The following is a 24,072-nucleotide window of genomic DNA, read 5'->3' on the forward strand; positions in this document are numbered from 1 at the left end:
TTCTAACAAATATGACATTTTTGTACATTTACATAAAACTATACATTACAAAATAATCTTTTTATTTAACAGCTTTAACATTATTACTATTATACAGGATCCCAGGAAACTTGGGCATGCCCGAAACTTGACCACTAGAAAGACGACATGAAGGTTTGCTTTGATGTTTAAAATAAGCAACGGCATTCATGCGTTGACTTAATTTTAAAGTTAATAATCACAAAATTCCCCTGGTCCAAAATGAAGTCTGCCTTTTTGTGCTGTTAATATTACGGGAGATTTGAAGAATTTTATTTCGACAATTTTGGTTTAATTATTAAATTGAAATCTGAACAAATTCATAAAATCTCCGGCAATATTGATATAGCCAAAAAAAGCAAACCATTGTTTCAAGAATTCTACAAGTAACAGTTAACACATAGTCCAGGTCAACGATCCATTGGTTAATTACTCAAATAAAAATTACAAAATTTAAGATTTCTTAGTTTATCATACTTCGTAAATTTGATTGGTTTTCTAATTTAACTATATAAGGTCATTTTTTATGCTTTGATAAACATGTTGTACAGTTTTATTTAGTATTGACAACATTAAATGGGATTAAATGGCAATATCGGGATCAGGACTTAAGCTGTTAAAAGATCCTCCAGCACTTTAGCCATTTATTACAGGGTTATATACACGGAGATCCTCTAGCACTTTAGCAATATATAACAGGGTTATATACAAGGAGATCCTCCAGCACTTTAGCAATATATAACAGGGTTATATACAAGGAGATCCTCTAGCACTTTAGCAATATATAACAGGGTTATATACAAGGAGATCTTCCAGCACTTTAGCAATATATAACAGGGTTATATACAAGGAGATCCTCCAGCACTTTAGCAATATATAACAGGGTTATATACAAGGAGATCCTCCAGCACTTTAGCAATATATAACAGGGTTATATACAAGGAGATCCTCCAGCACTTAAGCAATATATAACAGGGTTATATACAAGGTTACTCATTCAGGATGAGACTTCTTACTTTACTTAATTTTATCAGTCTTTTTCTTATTTTTGGTTTCCCCCAGCTCAAAACTTGTTCATTTTACCAAATCATTTAACAATGAGCAAAGAAATTATATTAGGGGAAGAAATTTTAATAAAAAATGTTTATACAGGGTGTCCTATGAAACTTTATCTAAACCTTCTTAGATACAGGGTGTCCTACGAAACATGACAGTTGTGAGAGGACTTGAATATCGTCTTGATCTTTGTCAATTTCAAAACTAAATATTTCATTTTTAAAATTGCAAAGGCCTGGGCAATTTTGTTATTATTAAAACTGGTTTAAGAATGACCGAGCTCTGCAAGTAAAGATCAAAGCAAACCGTCATGTCATCTCTAAACTGTCTGTTTAGTGGGACACCCTGTATCAAAAAAGGTTTAGTTAAATTTCCATTGGTTGTGGGTAACCCTGTACATTGGTTGTGGGTAACCCTGTACATTGGTTGTGGGTAACCCTGTACATTCATTGGTTGTGGGTAACCCTGTACATTGGTTGTGGGTAACCCTGTACATTGGTTGTGGGTAACCCTGTACATTTATGTTTTTGATTATTGGTTCTATTTTTCAGTCAGCTGTAGATCAAAGTAAATTTCAAAAAGTTTTTTCATCCAAAATCTGATTTGTTCGTAATAAATTCAATTTCATTTCTTAAATTAATTCTATCAAAAGATCTAAAGACGGGTTTCATTTTCTTCTCCACTGGCCACTGACCTAAATAGTGGATGTGTCACAAATTTGAAAAAATAAACTTTTTCAAAACAAAATATCGGAGAAATTTTTCTTACTCCCAAGTTCAAAACTAAGTTATCTATATCCATTGATTGGAACAGTAAAATCTTTTAAATATTTTGAAGCCCTCTCCCCTGGAAAGAAAAAAATCTAAGCCCCCCTGGACAAATTCTTGAATACGCCCCTGGTTTAGGGTTAATATGAATATTGTGGTTTCGGCGATCAAAAACAATCAAAAGTCCTTGTAGCACAATCAGTTGGTAAATTTTAAGATAGAAGTTTACATAATATCCCGAGAAAATGGTTTAAAGACAACATATAAGAAATATAAATTCCACTTTTCAACAATTTTCAAAACTTGTAAATAATTGTTATTTTCTCTTAATAGCTTTGAAAATGTGTTCGACTGAATAAAATTGAAATTAAAATTTAAAGAGTTTATGAAAAAAAACATGATAATAAACCTACCGTCTAGTATCTGTTCGTTTATTACTAGGATTGACTTTAAACCGACAAACCCTACCGATAGTTTTCCTAAATATCAGAAAATATTATTTATTTATTTATTTGTTATTTTTAACAATTTATATAAACCTAAAGGGATTAAGATTATCTGAAGGGATCAAGTATACCTAAAGGGATTAAGATTATCTGAAGGGATCAAGTATACCTAAATGGATTAAGATTATCTGAAGGGAGCAAGTAAACCTAAAGGTATTAAGATTACCTGAAGGGATCAAGTATACCTAAAGGGATTAAGATTATCTGAAGGGATCAAGTAAACCTAAAGGGATTAAGATTATCTGAAGGGATCAAGTAAACCTAAAGGGATTAAGATTATCTGAAGGGATCAAGTATACCTAAAGGGATTAAGATTATCTGAAGGGATCAAGTATACCAAAAGGGTTAAGATTATCTGAAGGGATCAAGCAAACCTAAAGGGATCTCCCCTTTTAGGGATCAAGTATTTCTGAAGGAATTGTGGCGCCCCTGTTGGATTCCTGTAATGCAGTACACATTGTTATTGTTATTGTTTAGATTATAGTATACTGCATCTTGTATAAATACGGTTGTTTGATAAATATATATTCAGTTAGCTTTGACTACTCAGTCTTACTTATTCATGCTTTTTAGCACCCCGCTAAAGAATCATTGTAAGAATGAAGTATTCCTGAAGGGATAAAGTTAACCAGAGCTGAAAACTTTTGAATAGGATATCCTTAATCCTGATCGGATAATTAATCTGGAGATTAAAAATGAGAGGAGAACAAGCAATATTTAATCTGGAGATTTAAGAAAAAGAGTGGATTAAGCATTAATCCCGATATCCACCATTCTAAAGTTTTCAGCTCTGAAGGGATAATGTATCATCAAGGGATCAACTTTACCTTTAGGAATTAAAATACCTTTAGGTATCAAGTATACTTGAAAAGATCAAGTTTATCTGAAGGGATCAAATTCGCCTGAAGGTATCAAGTATATTTGAAAGGATAAAGTATATTTGAAAGGATAAAGTATATTTGAAGGGATCAAGTTCGCCTGAAGGTATCAAGTATACTTTAAAAGAACAAGTTCGCCTAAAGGGATCAAGTATATATGTGGAGATCAAGTATACCTGAAGGAATCGTCTAGAATCAAGAGGATCAGAAGGTTTAAGGAAGCTTTCAAAACAGCTCCAAGCTAAAGAATAATAATAGATAAATTAGAAAAATTTAAGTAGACTGTTCTAGAATCCTGAAAACTCCAATATTGTAGATATCAAGATCAATGCAACAACCAATCAGAAGCAAGGGAATTTTGCTGTCAACCAATGAGAAAACAGAGAAATTGCATAAATTCAAAATCAAGAGATCAAGCAGATCGATTTAGTGTTAAATTCAAAAGTGCTCTCTGTGGATGTCGATATAAAACAATCGGGATAAAGGGTATCCAAACAAAAGTCCCAGTGCAGCTCATGTGTCAGAATTTGAAAATTCATTTTGCAGATGGCTCTTCAATTAATCCTTCTAAATATATGAATAGGAAAAATAGTCATTGATTCCTTTAACGTTGATCTTTATGTTGAAATCTTAAAACCTTGTGTTAATACAAATTAACTCATGCTGATAAAGAAAGAAAAATTTAGCTTTTTTCTTCAATATAACCGTTCTCTTAAAGTGAAAAGTCATTTTTAATCTGGATCACAACAAGTCAAGTTACATCACATGACCAAGCGCCGTCAGAACGCAACGTTGAAAAAACGTTACCTGAGCAAAAATGTCCATCTTCCATTGAAGAGTTGGAGGAAAGTAAAACTCTCCGCCTTGCTGACAGTTTAATATTTTCTGCAGCTGTAGGACCTAAACAAGATTATTAGAACTCTCCGCCTTGCTGACAGTTCAGTATCTTCTGCAGCTGACCATACCCACCTTGAAATTTCAAGGATACAATAATTATAAATATATATTAACCATGTCTAATAGTCCAGAAAATAATATTCATATTATAGGACGTAAAATTGGTTTAGTTAGAGATTAGTAAAAGCTGATATAAATTTGGCTTGTCTGTTTGTTTGTTTGTCTGTTTGTCTGTCTGTCTGTTTGTATCCAATAAACGTCAAAACGGTTGAACCGATCGGGCCCAATTTTTTTGTGGGACATCACGTGACCACTGGGAAGGTTTATGAATGATCAAAATTTCAAATAGTTGTCTCCATCAAAATTCGATCGTCATTAAATTTTTTAAAATTTTGAAAATCCACGAAATTTTTTGTGAAAATCCGCGAATTATTTTTGTTTTGTTTTACGAGGCACACAAAGAGAACATGTTCACAATTAATTTAGAAAATGGGCGCAAAGCGCCCTCTAAGGCTAGTAATCTTATAATTTAAGACATTAATTATAGTGATATAACAAAATAAGAATTAGAATAAGAGTAAGAGTAACACATGTTGTTGGCATGTAAAGCAGAATTTCAAAACTAAACTTTTTACTGGAAGGGTTGCCCTAAACACCTATATACATTATAGCTAGGCGCCTAAACACCACATTAGCCTAGAAATACAAGAACTAGAAAACTCTGGAATAGAAAGTTGACTTTTAGACTCAAGGCATGACTTTTGATAGTCCAATGAACAGCAACTGTGCAGTGTAACCAGACCCATTTCAATTAATAAGTTAATTTTATCACTCACTTATAAAGCTATTTGCTTTGTAACAACATGATATGTAGTTCAATATTGTTTTAATGTCGTCTTCGCATTCCATAGTTTTCTAGTTTTCAGTTATCACTGCAGGCAATCCAATTTGATTTTCCAAACACTAGTATTGCTTTACTATCAGCTATTCTTCTGGGAAATCAGACTTTTTTCATTGGAAACTTAAAAGAAACATTTTAAACATCTTTAATTGTAATGAAGGAATTGAGTCTTAGCAACATTCTCAAATTTTCTAATCCCTATATTTTTGAAACCTGAGGGTGTGAGCTTTAAATATTTTAAACTTAGGTTATTTGTTCCAACAGAATTCACAGTTTAAAATATCTAAGGTCTAAACGACGTTTGATTGCAAAGATATAGGGATTAGAAAATCTGATTTTGTGACAAAGAATCAATTCCTTAGTAGCTTTTTTCTTTATTATTATTACTGGTTTACCCCACTTCATCATTAATTCAAAAATCTAATTTTTAAGGTATTAATTGTGAGATAATTTCTTAAAATGTCCTAATAAACATTAGGTGCACTCTAAGAAATCTCAAATTTTCATCTAACAAAATTTGTTGGAGCACCGGACTCAAATACACCTTAGTAGAATCATTCGTCAAATTTTGTTAAATGAAAGAAAACTGTAACATGACAAAAGAAAGATGTCATATAACAAAGTTTGACACATGCTGAGAGAACAATGTGTAAGCTATTAACAAGTTTTGTTAGATTGTAAATTTGGAAAATATTCAACAAAATTTGAGTAATGAAAGAAGAAATTTGAAATATGAAAGAAGAACTTTGATGCCTGATGCTAAAGACCAAAATTGCATTTTTTAGAGTGTGGGAATATCAACTCCTTAGATTTAAAGTCCAAAGTGTTATTTTACTTTTTTCTACTTTTCAAAAAAGCTAGATTTTTAAAATCTAAATAAGAAAGAATCCAATCGAGATTTAATTCCCAAATCTCTTCTGCTTTCAGATAAAAAAACACAAAGAAAAACATTTTTCAAATAAAAATCTTTTTACCTCATATATTCCAATAGCAAGGCGAGGAAAGTTTAGTGTAAGAAAGACCAGAGCCAACACTATCACTAGCTGAGCTAGCTTGAAGTCCCTAGCTCTCTTCCTAATCATATTGATATTCATGTTAGGAAATACAGAGATAGCTTGAAGTCCCTAGCTCTCTTCCTAATCATATTGATATTAATGTTAGGAAATACAGAGATAGCTTGAAGTCCCTAGTTCTCTTCCTAATCATATTGATATTAATGTTGGAAAATATAGAGATAGCTTGAAGTCCCTAGCTCTCTTCCTAATCATATTGATATTAAAGTTCGAAAATACAGAGATAGCTTGAAGTCTCTAGCTCTCTTCCTAATCATATTGATATTAATGTTAGAAAATACAGAGATAGCTTGAAGTCCCTAGCTCTCTTCCTAATCATATTGATATTAATGTTAGAAAATACAGAGATAGCTTGAAGTCCCTAGCTCTCTCTCTAATCATATTGATATTAATGTTAGAAAATACAGAGATAGCTTGAAGTCCTTAGCTCTCTTCCTAATCATATTAATATTAATGTTAGGAAATACAGAGAAAGCCTGATAGACCGATTCTGTAGAACTGGCATAGTTTGAATACCTGATAGACCGATTCTGTAGAACTGGCGAAGTTTGAATACCTGATAGGTTGATTCTGTAGAACTGGCGTAGTTTGAATACCTGATAGGTTGATTCAGTAGAACTGGCGTAGTTTGAATACCTGACAGGGTGATTCTGTAGAACTGGCGTAGTTTGAATACCTGATAGGTTGATCTTGTAGAACTGGCGTAGTTTGAATACCTGATAGGTTGATTCTGTAGAACTGGCGTAGTTTGAATACCTGATAGGGGGATTCTGTAGAACTGTCGTTGTTTGAATACCTGTTAGATTGATTCTGTAGAACTGGCGTAGTTTGAATACCTGATAGGGCGATTCTGTAGAACTGTCGTAGTTTGAATACCTGACAGGGCGATTCTGTAGAACTGGTGTAGTTTGAATACCTGATAGGCCGATTCTGTAGAACTGGCGTAATTTGAATACCTGATAGACCGATTCTGTAGAACTGGTGTAGTTTGAATACCTGATAGGCCGATTCTGTAGAACTGTTGTTGTTTGAATACCTGATAGGGCGATTCTGTAGAACTGTCGTTGTTTGAATACCTGATAGGCCGATTCTGTAGAACTGTTGTTGTTTGAATCTCCTGATTCCCGGAATCGACAGAAGTCTAAATATCAACTAAAATATTGTTTCAACTTTTATCACAGAAATGTCAAAAAGCGAATTGTAATAAGAAAACATTATATATGAAAACTATAGCTGAGATATCCTTGTAAGAAATGCCAAGATCAAAAAGGTTTAAAAGTTACAGGCTACCTAGGCATTTATAATTAAACTAGGCTTTAAGGGCGCTACGCGCCCATCTTCTATTTTAACTTTTAATTGTTGCTTGATCTCTGAGCATCTCCTCTTTGTACAGTATAAAACAAAAACAAAAATAAGTTTGCGGATTTCATAACATTTGTTCGTGCATTTTCAAAAGTTTACAATAATAAAAAACTTTTAAGCACAAATTATTAAAATTTTGATCGTTGATAAACCTTCCCTTGGGTCAGGTGAGCGCGATCGGTTCAGCCGTTTTGACATTTATTGGATACAAACAAACAGACACCCACCCAAACATACAGACATTTACGCTAAATTTATTTATAGAAGAGAAAATATGCAATCATAACCGTGTATTAAGCCTTCACTTCTTTCTTTCACTTTATTACTGTATTTCTGTATTCCTGTATTCCTGTATTCATGTATAACCGTATTACTGTATTACTGTATTACTGTATTACTGTATTACTGTATTACTCTGTATTACTGTATTACTGTATTACTGTATAACTGTATTACTGTATTACTGTAATACTTTATTACTGTATTCCTGTATTCATGTATAACTGTATTACTGTATTACTGTATTACTGTATTTCTGTATAACTGTATTACTGTATTACTGTAATACTTTATTACTGTATTCCTGTATTCATGTATAACTGTATTACTGTATTACTGTATTACTGTATTTCTGTATTACTGTAATACTGTAATACTGTAATACTGTAATACTGTAATACTGTAATACTGTAATACTGTAATACTGTATTACTTTATTACTGTATTACTGTATTACTGTATTACTGTATTACTGTATTACTGTATTACTGTATTACTGTATTACTGTATTACTTTATTACTGTATTACTGTACTACTGTACTACTGTACTACTGTATTACTGTATTACTGTACTACTGTACTACTGTATTACTGTATTACTGTATTACTATATTTCTGTATTGCTGTATTACTGTATTACCGTATTACTGTATTACTGTATTACTGTATTACTGTATTACTGTATTACTGTATTACTGTATTACTGTATTACTGTATTACTGTATTGCTGTATTACTGTATTACTGTATTACTGTATTACTGTATTGGATAAAATACAAAGGAACAGGCCAAAAATATATAAATATATAGATTACTGTATTCCCACCTGAACCTGCATCTGAACTGGGAATTCCCTGGGCTGACCCTGAACTGAGGAATTAAGTGGAATCCTAAAAAATTTAATTTTTTTTTAAATTTTCTGATTGATAATTTAAAATTCTTGTTACTTTGAGAGGAATTCTAAATAGGAAATCCAGATATACAAAAAGTATTTCGGTCTTGGCAAAAACAGGACATTTAATAGAAAAAGAAATACATAGTTAGGACATTTCATACAGAGAACTTTTCATAGAAAAAGTAGATTTCTCATAGACAGGCAATTTCATAGACAGAGAAGAATTTTTATAGATAGGTAATTTCAAAGACACAATTTTTTTTTTTCAGAGACAATATTCAAGGTTTTAATACGTTAAAACTGTATCACAATTTTAGGAAATGTGATTCGTTTGAAATCAACAATATAATACATGTTATCAGTTATAAGAAAAAAATTTTTTTAGCCCAGGAGTGTCGACAAAAAATTTTATCCCGATCGGTCCAGCCGTTTGTCCGGCTATACGCAGCATATATATGAATGTCTTGTTTTATTTTATAGATATTTCAAGTAAATATAATGTAGAGAATAGAGATGTCAACGTTTTTATTTTTCTAGATTTTAGCTATCGTTACGATAGTGTTCATCAAAAGTATTAACGTTTGAAACGTTACGTTGCACATTATGAAATTTTATTGCATAGAGTAACGTTACGTTATGAATTCTCTGCACTTGAATACCTTATACAACGTTAAGCTTTAGTAAATGTTAGTGAAACACAGTAAGCTCTGTTACGCTTTTGCATTTTCCGTTTTAAAAAACTTTCCCAACGTTGCGTTAAAGCTTATGTAATAAAACCGCAATTTTTTTACGTTCCACTTTCCTGCAAGGTAAATATTTTCAGAGACCTTACGTTACACTTTCACTTGGTTTAAGATCTAAAAGATGACAAACGTTTTGCTTTAATAAAACGTCATTGAGGCATAGTTCTGTACGTTACAATGCATTTCAGTGGAAAGAATATTTTTTGTTAACGTTACGTTTTATCTTAACTTTTCCAATGTAAACTCTTTTAATTACGTTTAGAAATTTTACTAAAATGCACCTTTTCTTACGTTACGATTATCGAAACGTTATTGTGAAAAACACATTATTGTAACGTAACGTACAAAAACGTACATTTTACGTTACGTTACACTATCGTTGAAATCTCTAGTAGAGAACGTCTTCTATGAAATGTCCTGTCTATGAAATGTCTTCTATGAAAGTCCTATGAAATGTCCTATGAAATGTCCTATGAAATGTCCTCTATGAAATGTCCTGTCTATTAAATGTCCTATCTATGAAATGTCCTGTCTATGAAATGTCTTCTATGACATGTCCTTTATATAACATGTCCTTCTGTGAAATGTCTTTCTATAAAATGACCCAACACCCCCCTAATCATTATATACAGGGTTACCCACTAAGGATGATACTATGAAGACGACCTGAAACTCTTTAAATTCAACGATTCCAGGGTTAAATTAATTCTTCTATCCTAAGTACAGTCTTTAAATGGCTTTTATATTGATTTGGCAAAAAAAGAAAAAAATTTACAGTCGCGTGGAATCACAAAATATAAGAAAACGGACAGTACAATTTTCGTAAAACCCTTTAGCTATAAAGACGAACAAAATTGTTTATCAAATATTATGTTTAGTAGCAGTAATATCTCTGGAATAATAATATTTACAAAAAATACATCTTTTAAAAGTACATCTGAAAAGAAACATCTAAAAGGGAATATCAGAAAAGGAAATGTTGAAATGAGTATTAGATACACTTTTATGGATATGACAGGAGTTGCACAGTTTAAATGTGCAATTTTGTTTTATTTCCGATTTGCCGGCCTAGATTTCAAAGACTAAAGTCACAAAGGATATTATCAAGCTAGATATAGAAGACTAAAATTTTACCAAAGATAGCCCATCCTTCCCCCCCCCATCCCTTCTCGAAAATTGGTTATGGACCGATGAACAAAAAATAATGAATAATTTTTTTTTGGAAAAATTTTACATGTTTACGTCAAATTTTCATAATTAGAGGTAAAACAATTCTTAGATTTTTATATTTATTTTAGTTATGTTGGTAAAACTTATGAAACATGTCTGGTATGCAACATGTCTGGTATGCAACATGTCTGGTATGCAACATGTCTGGTCTGGTATGCAACATGTCTGGTATGCAACATGTCTGGTATGCAATATGTCTGGTATGCAACATGTCTGGTATGCAACATGTCTGGTAAGACTTTATTAATTTTTTTTGTATTCTCATCCTTTTTAGAGAGAGATTCGCCTTGATGTCTAAAGTTTGAGAATTGATAAAGAAGTTTAAGTCTGCTGGTCGTAGAGATGGGCTCCGTCAACTTTTTTTCATTTTGTTTGTTCATTGTTCGCAAACGACCCATTTTGTGCGTTTTTTAAATAGTTCTGAAAATTATCGTTTCAGCAAAAACCATATCGTTTTTGATAAGATTGCTCTAAAAATCGTTCATTCTGTAAAAAACGATCATTTTTCAATTTCGGTAAAGCAATTTAATATTTTTCTTTTTTTCCTGGTTGCTTTTATCATTTCTCTGAAAGATCCAAATGTTTTTCCATCGTTTTTTCAAAAACACCATTGTACACCAAATTTATTTTTTCGTTCTTAAAAATCATATTTGTTCACTAAAACGATGTTCATCCCTAGCTGGAAAAGTTCTGGGTTCGGATATTTGTTGCTTCGTAAATTATTCCTCAATTCTCAAGTTTTATAGATAAAAACTTTGATCCGCTTCCTTCACATCAAATTAACTGTAGATGCCCCCCCCCCCTTGAATCAATTCAATTCAAGATTTTGCTGGTAGGTAAATTTTATTAAACTACCTCCCTGTGGCCAACAAAACAAAAATTATGTCACAAAGATTTCTTGAAGATTTCCTGAATTTTAAAGAAAGAAAAAAACCCAAAAAATAACAAGACGTTTACAATTTTAAATGGAAAAATTCACTTTTCAGGAAGTTGTTAATGATCTCTCATTCATTTTTTGGAAACAAAAAGTTTTGTTTTTGAGAGCAAAAGGTTTTTTTTTTGAACAGGTTTAAGTTGATTTTTGGCTCCTTGGATCCGGATCCGTGAGTCTGCATTTTTTTGCTGATCCGGATCCAAATCCAGAAAGCCAAAATGTATTTTTGTGTCCAGTAAAAGTTAAAATGTATACCTTTAAAAAAAATATTTTGTTATTAAAGAAATATATACCCCAAATTGAAAATTCCTGTTAAAATGTAAATGATGTTCAGTTGCAGAGAAAAACGGGATTGAAAGTAAAACTTAAAAAAACAAGAGAGGGGCCTGCAGAAGCTCTCTAAATTTCTGATATTACATAAAGTTGGTAGACACTCTATAGGCAAACTTAGATAAAAGTTTTAACCAAAAGTTACAGTGGTTATAAGTTAATGAGAGTTATTAAACCTCAGAAAGGAGCATTCATACAAATTCTAATCTTTTGTGGTCAACTTTGTTTATTTATTTATCAATTTCATACAGTGGTAGACGATTATATCAATACAATGAAGACGACTTTCTATTTAAATTTTAGTCAATATCAAGTTTTTAAACAGCATTGATACAAATAAACATGGAAACAAAGAGAATCTCTAAATTAAAAAAAGCTTCTCTTTGTTTACTTGTAAACTTGTAATTTAGAAAAAGCTTGTAAATAAGCAAAACTGAAATAAAAGTCATCTTCATTGTATTGACATAATCGCCTGCAACTGTAGAAAAATGCAAAAGTATTTATAATTTTGTATTATTTATTTATATCATGGATTTATTTAATTTTCAATGAATTTTCTTTAATCCTTTAATACTTTGGAAAGTTTCTAAAGGAACTGTTCAATCTTTTGAAAATTATGCCACAATTTTTTGGAATTCAGTAAGAACCAGAAAACTGTGGAATAGGAGGAGGACATTAAAGCAAAAGTAAAGTGTTTTGGACGTGCTGTGACTCATGCTCATTGGACTATTTAAACTCATAACTGTAGTCTAAAAGTAGTCTTCCTATTTAGCAGCATCCTGAGTTAGCATTTAAATTAGTATTTTCACCAACAAGCTGAAACTATCTATGCAATGAGGATCGAGTGCACCAACAAGCTGAAACTATCTATGCAATGAGGAGTGCACCAACATGCTGAAACTATCTATGCAATGAGGAGTGCACCAACAAGCTGAAACTATCTATGCAATGAGGAGTGCACCAACAAGCTGAAACTATCTATGCAATGAGGAGTGCACCAACAAGCTGAAACTATCTATACAATGAGGAGTGCACCAACAAGCTGAAACTATCTATGCAATGAGGAGTGCACCAAGTAAGCTGCGCCAGTGTATCTTTTAAAAACTGAACAGTCCCTTTATGAACTAAAATCTTCAGTCAATGGAACAATAAAGGAATAATAATTTAAGAGAAGCTAAGATAATATTAATATTAATGTTAATCTTATTTTTCAAGAGTAAACCAAACCATTAAAATGATTGGACCATGTCATATTTCCAATTTTCAACTTTCAAAGATAAAAATGCATTCAAAACTTTCTTAGAGGTTTAGAAATTCTACTCTTTCATTCCATAGATTGAATGCTTGGTAATCTGATTTTATAAAAACTCAGGAATTGCAAAGATCAAAAGCTGAAAATTTTAAAGATCTGAAAGAAATTTTATTTAATAATGTATGATCCAAAATTGAGGAAGAAAATTGATTCGAACATTTCAAATTGTATATGTTTTTCTCTTTCTCTATTTCTAGATTTTAAACATTGTTTATGTTTCTGAACAAAATGTTTGACTTGTCACTAAAAACTTGAGTCTGATTCGTTTAGCTGTTTGGATAATTTGAGACTCCAGAGTTTTACTTTTTATTTTTGGATCCTCCAGGTATTCCATGGTATCCAATTAAAACTTGATAGTTTCAACAGTTTAAAATCTATATAAATGTTAAGCTTTCTCTGACAAAAATCAGATGAAATATTTATTTTATTTATCATTTTCCTTTAAAGAATAAATCAAACTAAAAATCACATTCTCCAAATTCTTTAATTTAAAATACTAAAACCAAGCTCAAGGTCCAGTGGGAGGGGGGGAGTCCAGAATTCCCCAACGAGTAATCACCGCCACCCAAATGTGTTTTGCGGCAAGCACGCTCCTCAATTGGTAATCTCCACCACCTCAATTGGTACTCAGCCAAAATAAGCGTAACATTAAATCGGTTATTTCTTAGAAATAAGACCATATTGACCTCTGTTAATGGCCCTATGGTGTACAATATTGTTAAAGCTTTCTTTATTGCACCTTAGTTTCGAAAATAAATCTATAAATATGCCAGACTAAGCGCTAGAAATATATTATGTTTTTTTTTGGTTTCAAGTTTCATTTTAAGAATGTTTGCGGCATTTTCCTCTGAATTTTATTGCTTTAAACTCCTTATATAGAGAGGAAAATTTAACCCATTATTAGTGGACGTAATACTTCATTTTCAGAAGGGGGTAGGATGAGACTAATTTTTCAAAATTTTATGTTCTTTCTATGCATATAATTAGTTTTGTTGTAGATGTTGAATTGGAGTAGGCGAATACAAAAATCTAAACACTGTAAAGGTTTTTTGAAAATATCTTTTAAATGGAGATGGATATTACTTTGCGTGGGATGAGATAATTTTTAGTAAACAGGCAGCCTGACCTTTTAGTATCTTAAAGCAAATCATGAAATGCAGTCATTAAATGGGCGAATTGGATCTAAGATTCGGCTAAAATGAACTGTTCCTTGATTCTCAGTTTTTGTTGACCAAACAAATCTGAAAACAATTTGAAAATTTAGTTTAAGCCATAAAACCCCGATAGATGTCGAAAATTGTGTGAAAAGTGCATTAAATTCAAATCTCAGAAAACAAAATTTTACGATGATTACTAATTCAGGTGGTGGAGATTACCAATTGAGGAGCGCGCTTGCCGCAAAACACATTTGGGTGGCGGTGATTACTCGTTGAGGAACTCTGGACTCCCCCCCTCCCAGTGGTGCATGTTTCAAGAATTTAAAACAAATTAATTTTGGGGAAAAAATAAAAACTTGGAACAGAAAATAACTTTTTCCTTTATTTAACAAGAAAAACAGATAAAATCATTCAAGGTGAGAAAATTATTTAAGGAGGGGCACTGATTTTTCAAAAACATACACCCCTGTATTGTTTACTTGTTTATTTCAAAGAAGTTACTAATTTTGTTTTGTTTTTAAAGTTTGAAAGAACTGCGGGTTGGGGGTAGGAATGAGGGGAGGGAGGGGGGGAGAATGAGGGGAGAGAGGAGGGAAGTGAGAAGGGGAGGGAGAAGGGGAGGAAGGAGAGGATTCTGAAGAGATGCTTTAAAATCAAGTTTATCTTTTCATTGAACCCCTGGTTTCAATCACACTAGTTAACTTTAAACAAAGTTTAAATTAAGTTTGAAACTTTGAGTCTGTTTGCTTTTTAATATTTGCACTACGCATATTTTGAGGTTGTTTGAAACATACCTTTCAGAAAAATTTTAATTCATTCAAAGTTATTCAAAGTTCCAAATCAAACATATTTTAATTTATTTATATGAATATTTTTTACTTCAGCTATAGATATAGATATAGATTGTTTGAAACATATCTTTTAGAAATTTCTTAATTTATTCAAAGTTATTCAATTATCATAATCAAACATACTTTCATTTATTAATATGAATACTTTTGCTTTAGCTTTAAACACAAAATAAATATAAAAACGAAAATTATAAATTCAATTCAGTCGAGGATAAAAATTATAGAAAAAAATATTTCTGTACAATAAAATGTAATTTCCTTCAAGATAGGTATTCCCGTATTAAGCACAAACTATAGGCTGGAGGGATTGATCTAAGTTGGTATTTAATATTCGTAAAATTAATAGATTTTTTTTTCTTCAATAAATTAACTGCTGTATTATTTATAACTAGCTGAAGGTCCTGGCGTTGCCCGTGGCAAAAAATTTTTAAAAAAAAAATATTTAAATTTTTTAGTCTAGAGCACCCCCCGGCCACCCATGGGTGTCCAGAAAAAATTTCAGTCTAATCAGTCCAGCCATATGGCCAGCTATAGGCAAAATATGTTTTTTATATAGATGTACAACTGTAGAATGGCACAGAAAAAAAGACTATCTATTCCAATATAAAAATCTGAAAGATTGAAGAAAGTAAAGTTGCATACTGCATTTCACTATCACACTAGACTAACCAGGGCGAGATGCATTCAGTTTCTTCTATTTGAATTTAATAATGTTGTTTTCTTTAAATTCATTAGTTTTAAAACTCACAGAGTTGTCTTTTTTTACTTTTTTTTAATTTGATTCTAAACTAATTATTTTAATATGCCAAGAAAAGTGTAAATGAGAAAAGGCGTAAAATTTAAGCCTTACAGGACATTTTGTGATCAAAAGTCACAGAGTGCTAGGTTTAGGACCAAACTTAAAAATCCCCGTGATATTAGATTTGTGTAAACTATTTTCCAGTGTCTCTGATGTTAGGGATATCAGAAGAAAGATGCAAATTTTGTGATTTTGTGCATTTTGTGATCAAAAGTCACAGCTTGTGTAAATTTATTAGTTATGGAGATCAGGAAGAAAGATGAAAATTTGAGCATCATTTCACGAAAATTAACGAATGTATAAATCAGTATTTGTGCATTGTCTCAAAGGTAAGTTTTTTGAAAATTAACATATAAACATATTTTTTTATTTTTCAAGGCAATTTTTCATAATTTTGTCAAGCTTTCTTCAAATTAAATAAAAAACTTTTTGCTCATGGAAGCCCTGCTTGAATCCAAAAATAAGAAATTAAAAAAAAAGAAATATTTCAATATTTCAAGCTATCTTTAGCTAAAATGCACTTTTTAGATTATTATTGAAACAAATTACCTAGTGAACATTTTGAATGTGAGAATTCCTAGAAGAATTAGAGGAAGTAATCCCGTAGTTCCAATAGGATGGAATAGTTGGAATATTATCTGGAACCTAAACATAGAACAGTTCCAATTGGATAGAATAGTTGGAATATTATCTGGAACCTAAACATAGAACAGTTCCAATAGGATGGAATAGTTGGAATATTATCTGAATCTAAACATATAACAGTTCCAATTGGATAGAATGGTTGGAATATTATCTGGAACCTAAACATAGAACAGTTCCAATTGGATAGAATAGTTGGTATATTATCTGGAACCTAAACATAGAACAATTTCAATAGGATGGAACAGTTGGAATATTATCTGGAACCTAAACATAGAACAATTCCAATAGGATGGAACAGTTGGAATATTATCTGGAACCTAAACATAAAACAATTCCAATAGGATGGAACAGTTGGAATAATATCTGGAACCTAAACATAAAACAATTCCAATAGGATGGAATAGTTGGAATATTATCTGGAACCTAAACATAAAACAATTCCAATAGGATGGAACAGTTGGAATATTATCTGGAACCTAAACATAAAACAATTCCAATAGGATGGAACAGTTGGAATAATATCTGGAACCTGGTTCTAATAGGATTTGACTGACGCATAATATGAAATATGTTTTATAATTAAAACAGGCTGATAAATCTTTTTAAATAGTCAATTGTACATCAAGAAAAGCTGGTATTAAATCAAAACCATTTGTTTATTATTTGGCACGAATTAACTGTAATTGTCTCTCAGTCTCCTGAAGTTACAACAAGAACTTATACTAAAAAAGCAGCATGATGTGATGATGTACTCCTTTAGTCTTAAAATAATATAGGTGTTAAATAAAAGAATTGTCAGCTCAGATTCATCCACGCACAGCTTGATGTTTATTCTAACCTCAGGAATTCTGTGTTTGACTGCAGAGATTCATTTTTGGAAAGTATTCTTGGAAGGTTAAAGAGTACAGCTGAGACTAGGGCTGGTGTGAGGAACTTCAAGATAAGTACACCTGTACTCTTCTCTGCTGCACTTTGGCGAATAGAGGGGTTGGTCAGTACAACCTAGAATAAATATGGATTCAAAGTACAATTATATTTTTCTACACTGTACTGCATGTGTCCACTACCGCGGTATTTTGATGCAAAATGTTTTGCGACCAATAATAGTTCTCTCTGATGTTCATGTCTCAAGAGTTTTCTAAAAACTGGGACACAGTTTTTATTTAATTAAATAAATAGAACTAATAATGGTAGCGATCAACTCTTAAATGTTTAGTCTTTAACCTATACCGCCTTTCATTTAACCTAATAACAGTCATTCAATATCCATGATATTAGTCCTGTTCCCCCTTGATGGAAAGTTAAATATTGTGGTTAATAAAGCATGTGACAAGTGATGTGAAATTGCAGGAAAGTTGAAACTCTTTCAATTTAAAACTTGAAACTTTATTCTTCTTGAAGGAATTCTGTCTCAACCTATCAGGGGACTTTTACTATTTGCTCACTTAAAATTACTAATAACAATTTAAAAGATGCAATTAAGTAGGATAAAGTTTAGGATTTCTGCAGAGGCACTTTTCTGCTTGCATTGTCTTCAGACGAAGTATTTTTAGGATTTTTGGAGAATTTATTAAGCTTATTATATGAGAAATAGAAGTTAGTACTGATATATTTGTTATTTGGATATTTCTCCACAAATATTGTGTTCACATGTTTTTTGTAGGACATTGTATAAATAGGGCTGGGGGCATTTTAAAAATTAACGAAAAATTCTGTTAAAGAGGAGAAAAAAAAATATTAATTTTCATACCCTTAACGAACGAAATAATTCGCTCTATAAAATAAAAATAGTTTGAATTTAAATTGCAAAAAAAGACACGCACAATTTTTTGTTAACAAAAATTTGATATTAAAGATGTATGCAAAATATGAAAAATATGAGTAGAAGAAAATGTTCTGTTAGCATATAAGTAAATTGCATTCTTGCAATAAACATAATGTTTGTACCTGATATCTTTCCAGAGTGATTCCCATGATGATGAAAATACTAAAAAGAAAACAAAAATATACGAATATAGTTTTGACATATTCTAATGTAAATATTATGTCTGAACATGGAACAACTAGACAGGAAGCAGGGTTGACGCGTACGGGCGTCTGATAAGCCGGTACGCGTCGTTTGAAAATGCTCAATGCCGGAACCTTTTTGTACAAGATGCACAGTGGGCGTACAGTATGGTGCTATCTCAATCTTTTTTTGCAAATTAGAAACTAAGTTTGTGCAGCACCCTTAGCTACTATCATAAAGCTAAAAAAAAACAGAATAAGAATAAAAAGAAAATTTTCAATTTTGTAAAATTATAATTAAAAACCTTTATTAACTAAACTCTAGTATATGTACTCGGTTACTCGAGTGTCCCAACAAATATTGAATTAGGAATCTTCATTTGATTTACATTGACCAATCTGAGGTTATATTTACTTTTAAAAGCTAAAAATTCAAAATAATTTCTTTTATGTATCTTCAAAAATATAAAGTTTCCTATATCTTTATTTAAACAAATTGAAAACTGAAATAAGTGGAAATATGTGAAAATTGCATACAAACTTACCACATTTTGGAAAGCCCAAGACTAATTTTCTTTATTTAAACTTTTGTCTGTTTATCATTTACGTATAATTCGCATGTTTGTTTGGATATCCAGTATCTTTACACCAAAAAAGCTAAAGAAAATTTTGAAAACAAAACAAAAAAGTGTCTTTAAGTAAAGAATACAAGCATATTATTAAATACCATTTATTCATTTCTAAAATGAACAAGCTTTGTAAGCTTCTTCCTGACTTTTTTTGTTTCTACATTGTGATTTTTGATAAATTTATGAACTCTTATGGCAAGATATTTTTTTACAAGTTTTACTAGAAGATTATAACGGTGTTCTGGGTCATGCCCAGGGACAAGATACACTTGATCAAAAAAATTTGGACATCTGAATGTAAATTGATTGACAACTTTTTGAGTCATTTTCTGAAAAAAACAATTTTTTCATGCAATTTTCAAAATTTATGGAGTTTTTACAAATGTCCACAATTTCTTTTTGAGGATGATTAAGGCAGTATCTTTCTTTAAAATTTATCCAATTATTTTTAGTGTGTTTGTCGCTGGCATGCTTTAGAGCAAATTTAAAACAAATATTACAAGATAGGTGAATGAATTTCAAAATCTTTCAGTTTATATTTATATATATTGAACAAAAATGTCCAGAAAAAAAAACTCAAATCACTAATGAAAAGTAAAAATTATTATTTTCGTGAATTATTTTAATAAAACCACTGTAATTCATAAATTTTAAGAAAAAACACAACGTGATAGTTGGTCTAAGTCACTATAAATAAACCCACTGTGAACAGATGATTTTGCAGAAATAGTGTGCGCAACATTTATGATAACCCTAATTCCTACAGGAAGATTGATTGATTATCTTAATTTATACACGTATATACAGCTGTATGATTAGTAAATCTGAGCCAGCCTACTTAGACAGGGCGGACCGCGCCGACAATTTATCCTATAGTTAATCCATGTGTCTGAAGTATATGGAGTGTATACCAGGGGTGTATATTTATTATACTATATAGTTGATCATTTATTTTCCCAAATTTAACAAAAAAAACCTGTAAAAATGATTAAAAAAGGGGGAAGGAGATTTTTCTAGAAAAATATGCCCCAGTACCTGAGAGCTAAGGTAACATGACAGGAACTCTCAGCTCCAACTCTCAAAAGCTTCATATCTATCCAACCAGCTATAAAATCTGAAATAAAACTTAAGCAATAAGGCATCAATGGTTTAACTTCAAGGAAGCATTGAAACCTTTATCTGATTAATAAATGTGGATATCGTCATTTTTCCAGGGTGTCCCTGCGGTAGAAATGCACAAGTCAATTTTGTGAAGAAACTGGAATTGAAAATCAGTTATCAAAACTATGAACATTTAATTCATGCTTGTTCAAACAATCGGGCATTGGCATTGATACAATGGAGAGCCATTTGAAATAACTCTTTAGTTCCTTGAATAGCCTGTTTTGGTGCCTAACAACTGAAAAAATGTACTAAAGCTGAATTTAAAAAAAGTAAACCAATTCATTTTATAAAACGGAAGGTGAAAACATTGTCATATTTTTCTTATTTTGACCTTCTTTGTATCAAAAAATTCCATTTAGCCCGAAAAATCTAACGGTCGTAAAATTGCATTAAGTGTAAGAATTCTCTTAGGAGCAAAAAAGAAAATATTATTTAATGACAAAATATCTAAATGTAGTTATCAGAAACTATAAATGAAAAGATACTGAATGGATTATTTGCCTAACTGCAGCTAGATGTGTTTACTATTCTGAATAAATTCAGCTCTATGTGTTTACTATTCTACGACTAAATTCGGCTATTTATTTTTTACCATTTTTTGACTCAATGCAACTCTATGTTTTAACCATTCTGAGACTAAATGCAAGTCTATGTGTTTACTACTCCATAACAAAATGTAAATGACTAAATGAAGCTGTATGTGTTTACTACTATATGACTAAATGTAGCTCTATGTGTTTACTACTCTACGACTAAATGTAGCTCTATGTGTATACTACTCTAAGACTAAATGTAGCTCTATGGGTTTACTACTCTACGACTAAATGTAGCTCTATGTGTATACTACTCTAAGACTAAATGTAGCTCTATGGGTTTACTACTCTACGACTAAATGTAGCTCTATGTATTTACTACTTTATGACTATGTATAGGAAGTATACCTGGAGGATCCACCAGCATATTCACGATAAGGAAAATTGTGTCAGAGAGACACAAAGCTGCAAGAAGCAGATGGAACACGTTCCGTAGACTTGGTCTAGACAAAAAAATATGGAACACTATACGCAGACTCGGTCAAGGAACATAAATACATATTTAGTATTTTATGGAACACGTTCCGTAAACTCTGTGACGGAACATTAATAAATATTAGATGGAAGGAACGCGTTCCGTAGACTCGGTCTAAAAATATTAATAGATATTTAGTAGATGGAACATCATCAGTGGAACATTAATGCATATTTAGTTGAAGGAACACGTTCCGTAGACTTCGTCTAGGAACATTAATAAATATTTAGTTGAAGGAACGCGTTCCGTAGACTTGGTCTAGGAACATTGAGAAATATTTAGTTGAAGGAATTCGTTCCGTACACTTTGTCTAGCAACATTAATAAATATTTAGTTAAAGGAATGCGTTCCGTAGACTTCATTTAGGAACATTAATAAATATTTAGTTGAAGGAACACATTCCGTACACTTCGTCTAGGAACATTAATAAATATTTAGCTGAAGAACAAGTTCCGTACACTTTGTCTAGGAACATTAATAAATATTTAGTTAAAGGAACACGTTCCGTACACTTTGTCCAGGAAAATTAATCAATATTTTCTAGATACTAGATAGTTCATGATTATTAGAACACGTTCCAAAAAAGATTGTGTCTGGGAACAAGATCAAATATTCAAAAATACGTTCCTGAGACTGAACAGAATTAGATATTTAATAAGTTTATATATTTTTGCAAATTTCAAATCTGCAAATTATTTTGCAAAATTTTGCAAGATTTTCACGTCAGAAAGTATGCATATTTTAGTTCACATTGACATATTCTGAAGGGTTCAGAAATATATCCTACTGCAGTGAGAACCAGAAAACTCTGGGTTGAAATAGGAATACGACTTTTAGACTAAAGTTTTGACTTATAATAATAAAATAAACATGATAAACAGCAATTTCGCATTGTAAACAGACCGATTAGAGTTAATAAGGGATTTTATAAGCTACTACTGTGATATCCATAAATTTCCGGAATAGAAAGACAACATTAGGCATATTTGATGTTGTTACAAAGGAAATAGTTTTACTAATGGCTTAAGTAAAAATGTGTCTGTTTACATTGCACAATTGCTATGTTTCCTGCCCATTGGATTTTTTAAAGCAATGAAGACAGTGAAAAAGTCGTCTTCTTATTCCAGAGTTTTGTGGTTATCATAGTAGTAACTACATCAACTTGAGATAATTATTGCTTTTATGTCGTCTCCTCATTCCACGGTTTTCTGGTTATACCTATACTTAACGTAGAACCTGACACCCTGTTAAATGTGTATTATATTAAAATATTAAATATAAAGATCTGAATGGTGTATTATATAAATACAATTTTAAGATCTGAATGGTGTATTATAAATTATAAATATTAAGATTTGAATGGTGTACTATATATTAAATATTAAGATCTGAATGGTGTATTTTATATTAAATATTAAGATCTGAATGGTGTAGTATATATTAAATATTAAGATCTGAATGGTGTATTATATATTAAATATTAAGATCTGAATGGTGTATTATATATCAAATATTAAGATCTGAATGGTGTATTATATATCAAATATTAAGATCTGAATGGTGTATTATATATCAAATATTAAGATCTGAATGGTGTATTATATATCAAATATTCTGACAGAGAAATAAACAAAGTAAAGTTTAGGGAACTAAAAATATATGGCAAAGACAGTTACAGTGTGTTCTGCAGTCTACTTAGGGACAGATTTAGATATAAGGGGGGAGGGGGTTAATAATTGATAAATACCCCCCCCCTGGAATTTTATGCAGGGAGTTACGCCATTTTGTGTTAAAATAAGTACAAGCTGGGGGTAAGAAAATATATAACAAAATTTAGGATTTTTTGAATATTTTTTAACAATTATTCATTTTCAGCGCTGAAGTGGCGCCGCAGGAAAATTTTTAAAAATTTTTCCTTGAAGTTAAAGGGCTAGAAGGGGCTTTTTCTTCTTGCGCCCATAATTTTTCCATGGAAAGAGGGACGTCTCGCCTCCCCCCTCCTTAATACGCTAAGTCTTATCTAGCCCTGTATGATTGTATCCTAATTTGAATTTAATATTTTCTCTATAGATATACATTACGACCCAAAGAAACAAAAAAAAACTCTGTAATTGTAAGATTTTATTCTTTAAAGCAATATCAAAAATAAAAATGTCATATTGCTTAAATGTCGTCGTCTTATTCCAAAGTTTTCAGAATCTCCTTAAAATCTAATTGTTTTCCTTATACCTGAGGAGAATCAGAAGAGAAAAGCAGTTTCCCAGTATTCCAACCACGGCTAGACATTCAGATCAAGTTTGGAATGGATACGATGTTAGAAAATGATAAATATTTTCAAAAATAGAAAAGAAAACATTATAAAAATAAACTCTCATATATTCTTAAACAATGTTGAAGGATCAATTTAAAAATTAAATGAGCAGATTTTTCCAATGTTGTTTTATTTAGATTTTAATTTCTTTCATTAGTCATTATTTGATTTTGCTAAGAATTTCAGATAATTTAATTGTATGTTCTTTTTGAATAATAACTTTAGGCGAGTCAAAATTTTACATAAAATTAATAAAAAA

The 24,072-nt window shown here is 31.2% G+C and overlaps 1 protein-coding gene across 1 annotated transcript; it reads right to left on the bottom strand.

Annotated features, from left to right (window-relative positions):
* LOC111703328 (uncharacterized) lies at positions 1-23,781 on the bottom strand. Its single transcript, XM_023475234.1, has 13 exons — positions 23,732-23,781; positions 21,376-21,470; positions 20,306-20,384; positions 18,582-18,621; positions 17,473-17,636; positions 16,539-16,634; positions 8,565-8,628; positions 7,173-7,237; positions 5,998-6,097; positions 4,033-4,125; positions 3,402-3,466; positions 2,255-2,320; positions 1-1,768 (listed from the first exon to the last, which is right to left on the bottom strand). The coding sequence occupies exons 2-13, from the start codon at positions 21,392-21,394 to the stop codon at positions 1,729-1,731; spliced, it is 891 nt and encodes a 296-aa protein (XP_023331002.1). The 5' UTR covers positions 21,395-21,470; positions 23,732-23,781; the 3' UTR covers positions 1-1,728.
* Positions 23,782-24,072: the final 291 nt, after the last annotated feature.

The sequence above is a fragment of the Eurytemora carolleeae genome, unplaced genomic scaffold, assembly GCF_000591075.1.
Source record: "Eurytemora carolleeae unplaced genomic scaffold, Eaff_2.0 scaffold535, whole genome shotgun sequence".
NCBI lineage: Eukaryota > Metazoa > Arthropoda > Copepoda > Calanoida > Temoridae > Eurytemora > Eurytemora carolleeae.

What these genes read in the sequence shown, in the direction of transcription:
- LOC111703328 (XM_023475234.1), bottom strand. An exon ending in TCAAACACAGAATTCCTGAG is followed by an intron (nt 16,635 to 17,472) that starts GTTAGAATAAAC and finishes TTCTATGTTTAG; the next exon opens with GTTCCAGATAATATTCCAAC. An exon ending in ACATTCAAAATGTTCACTAG is followed by an intron (nt 8,629 to 16,538) that starts GTAATTTGTTTC and finishes TAAATTTTTTAG; the next exon opens with GATTCCACTTAATTCCTCAG.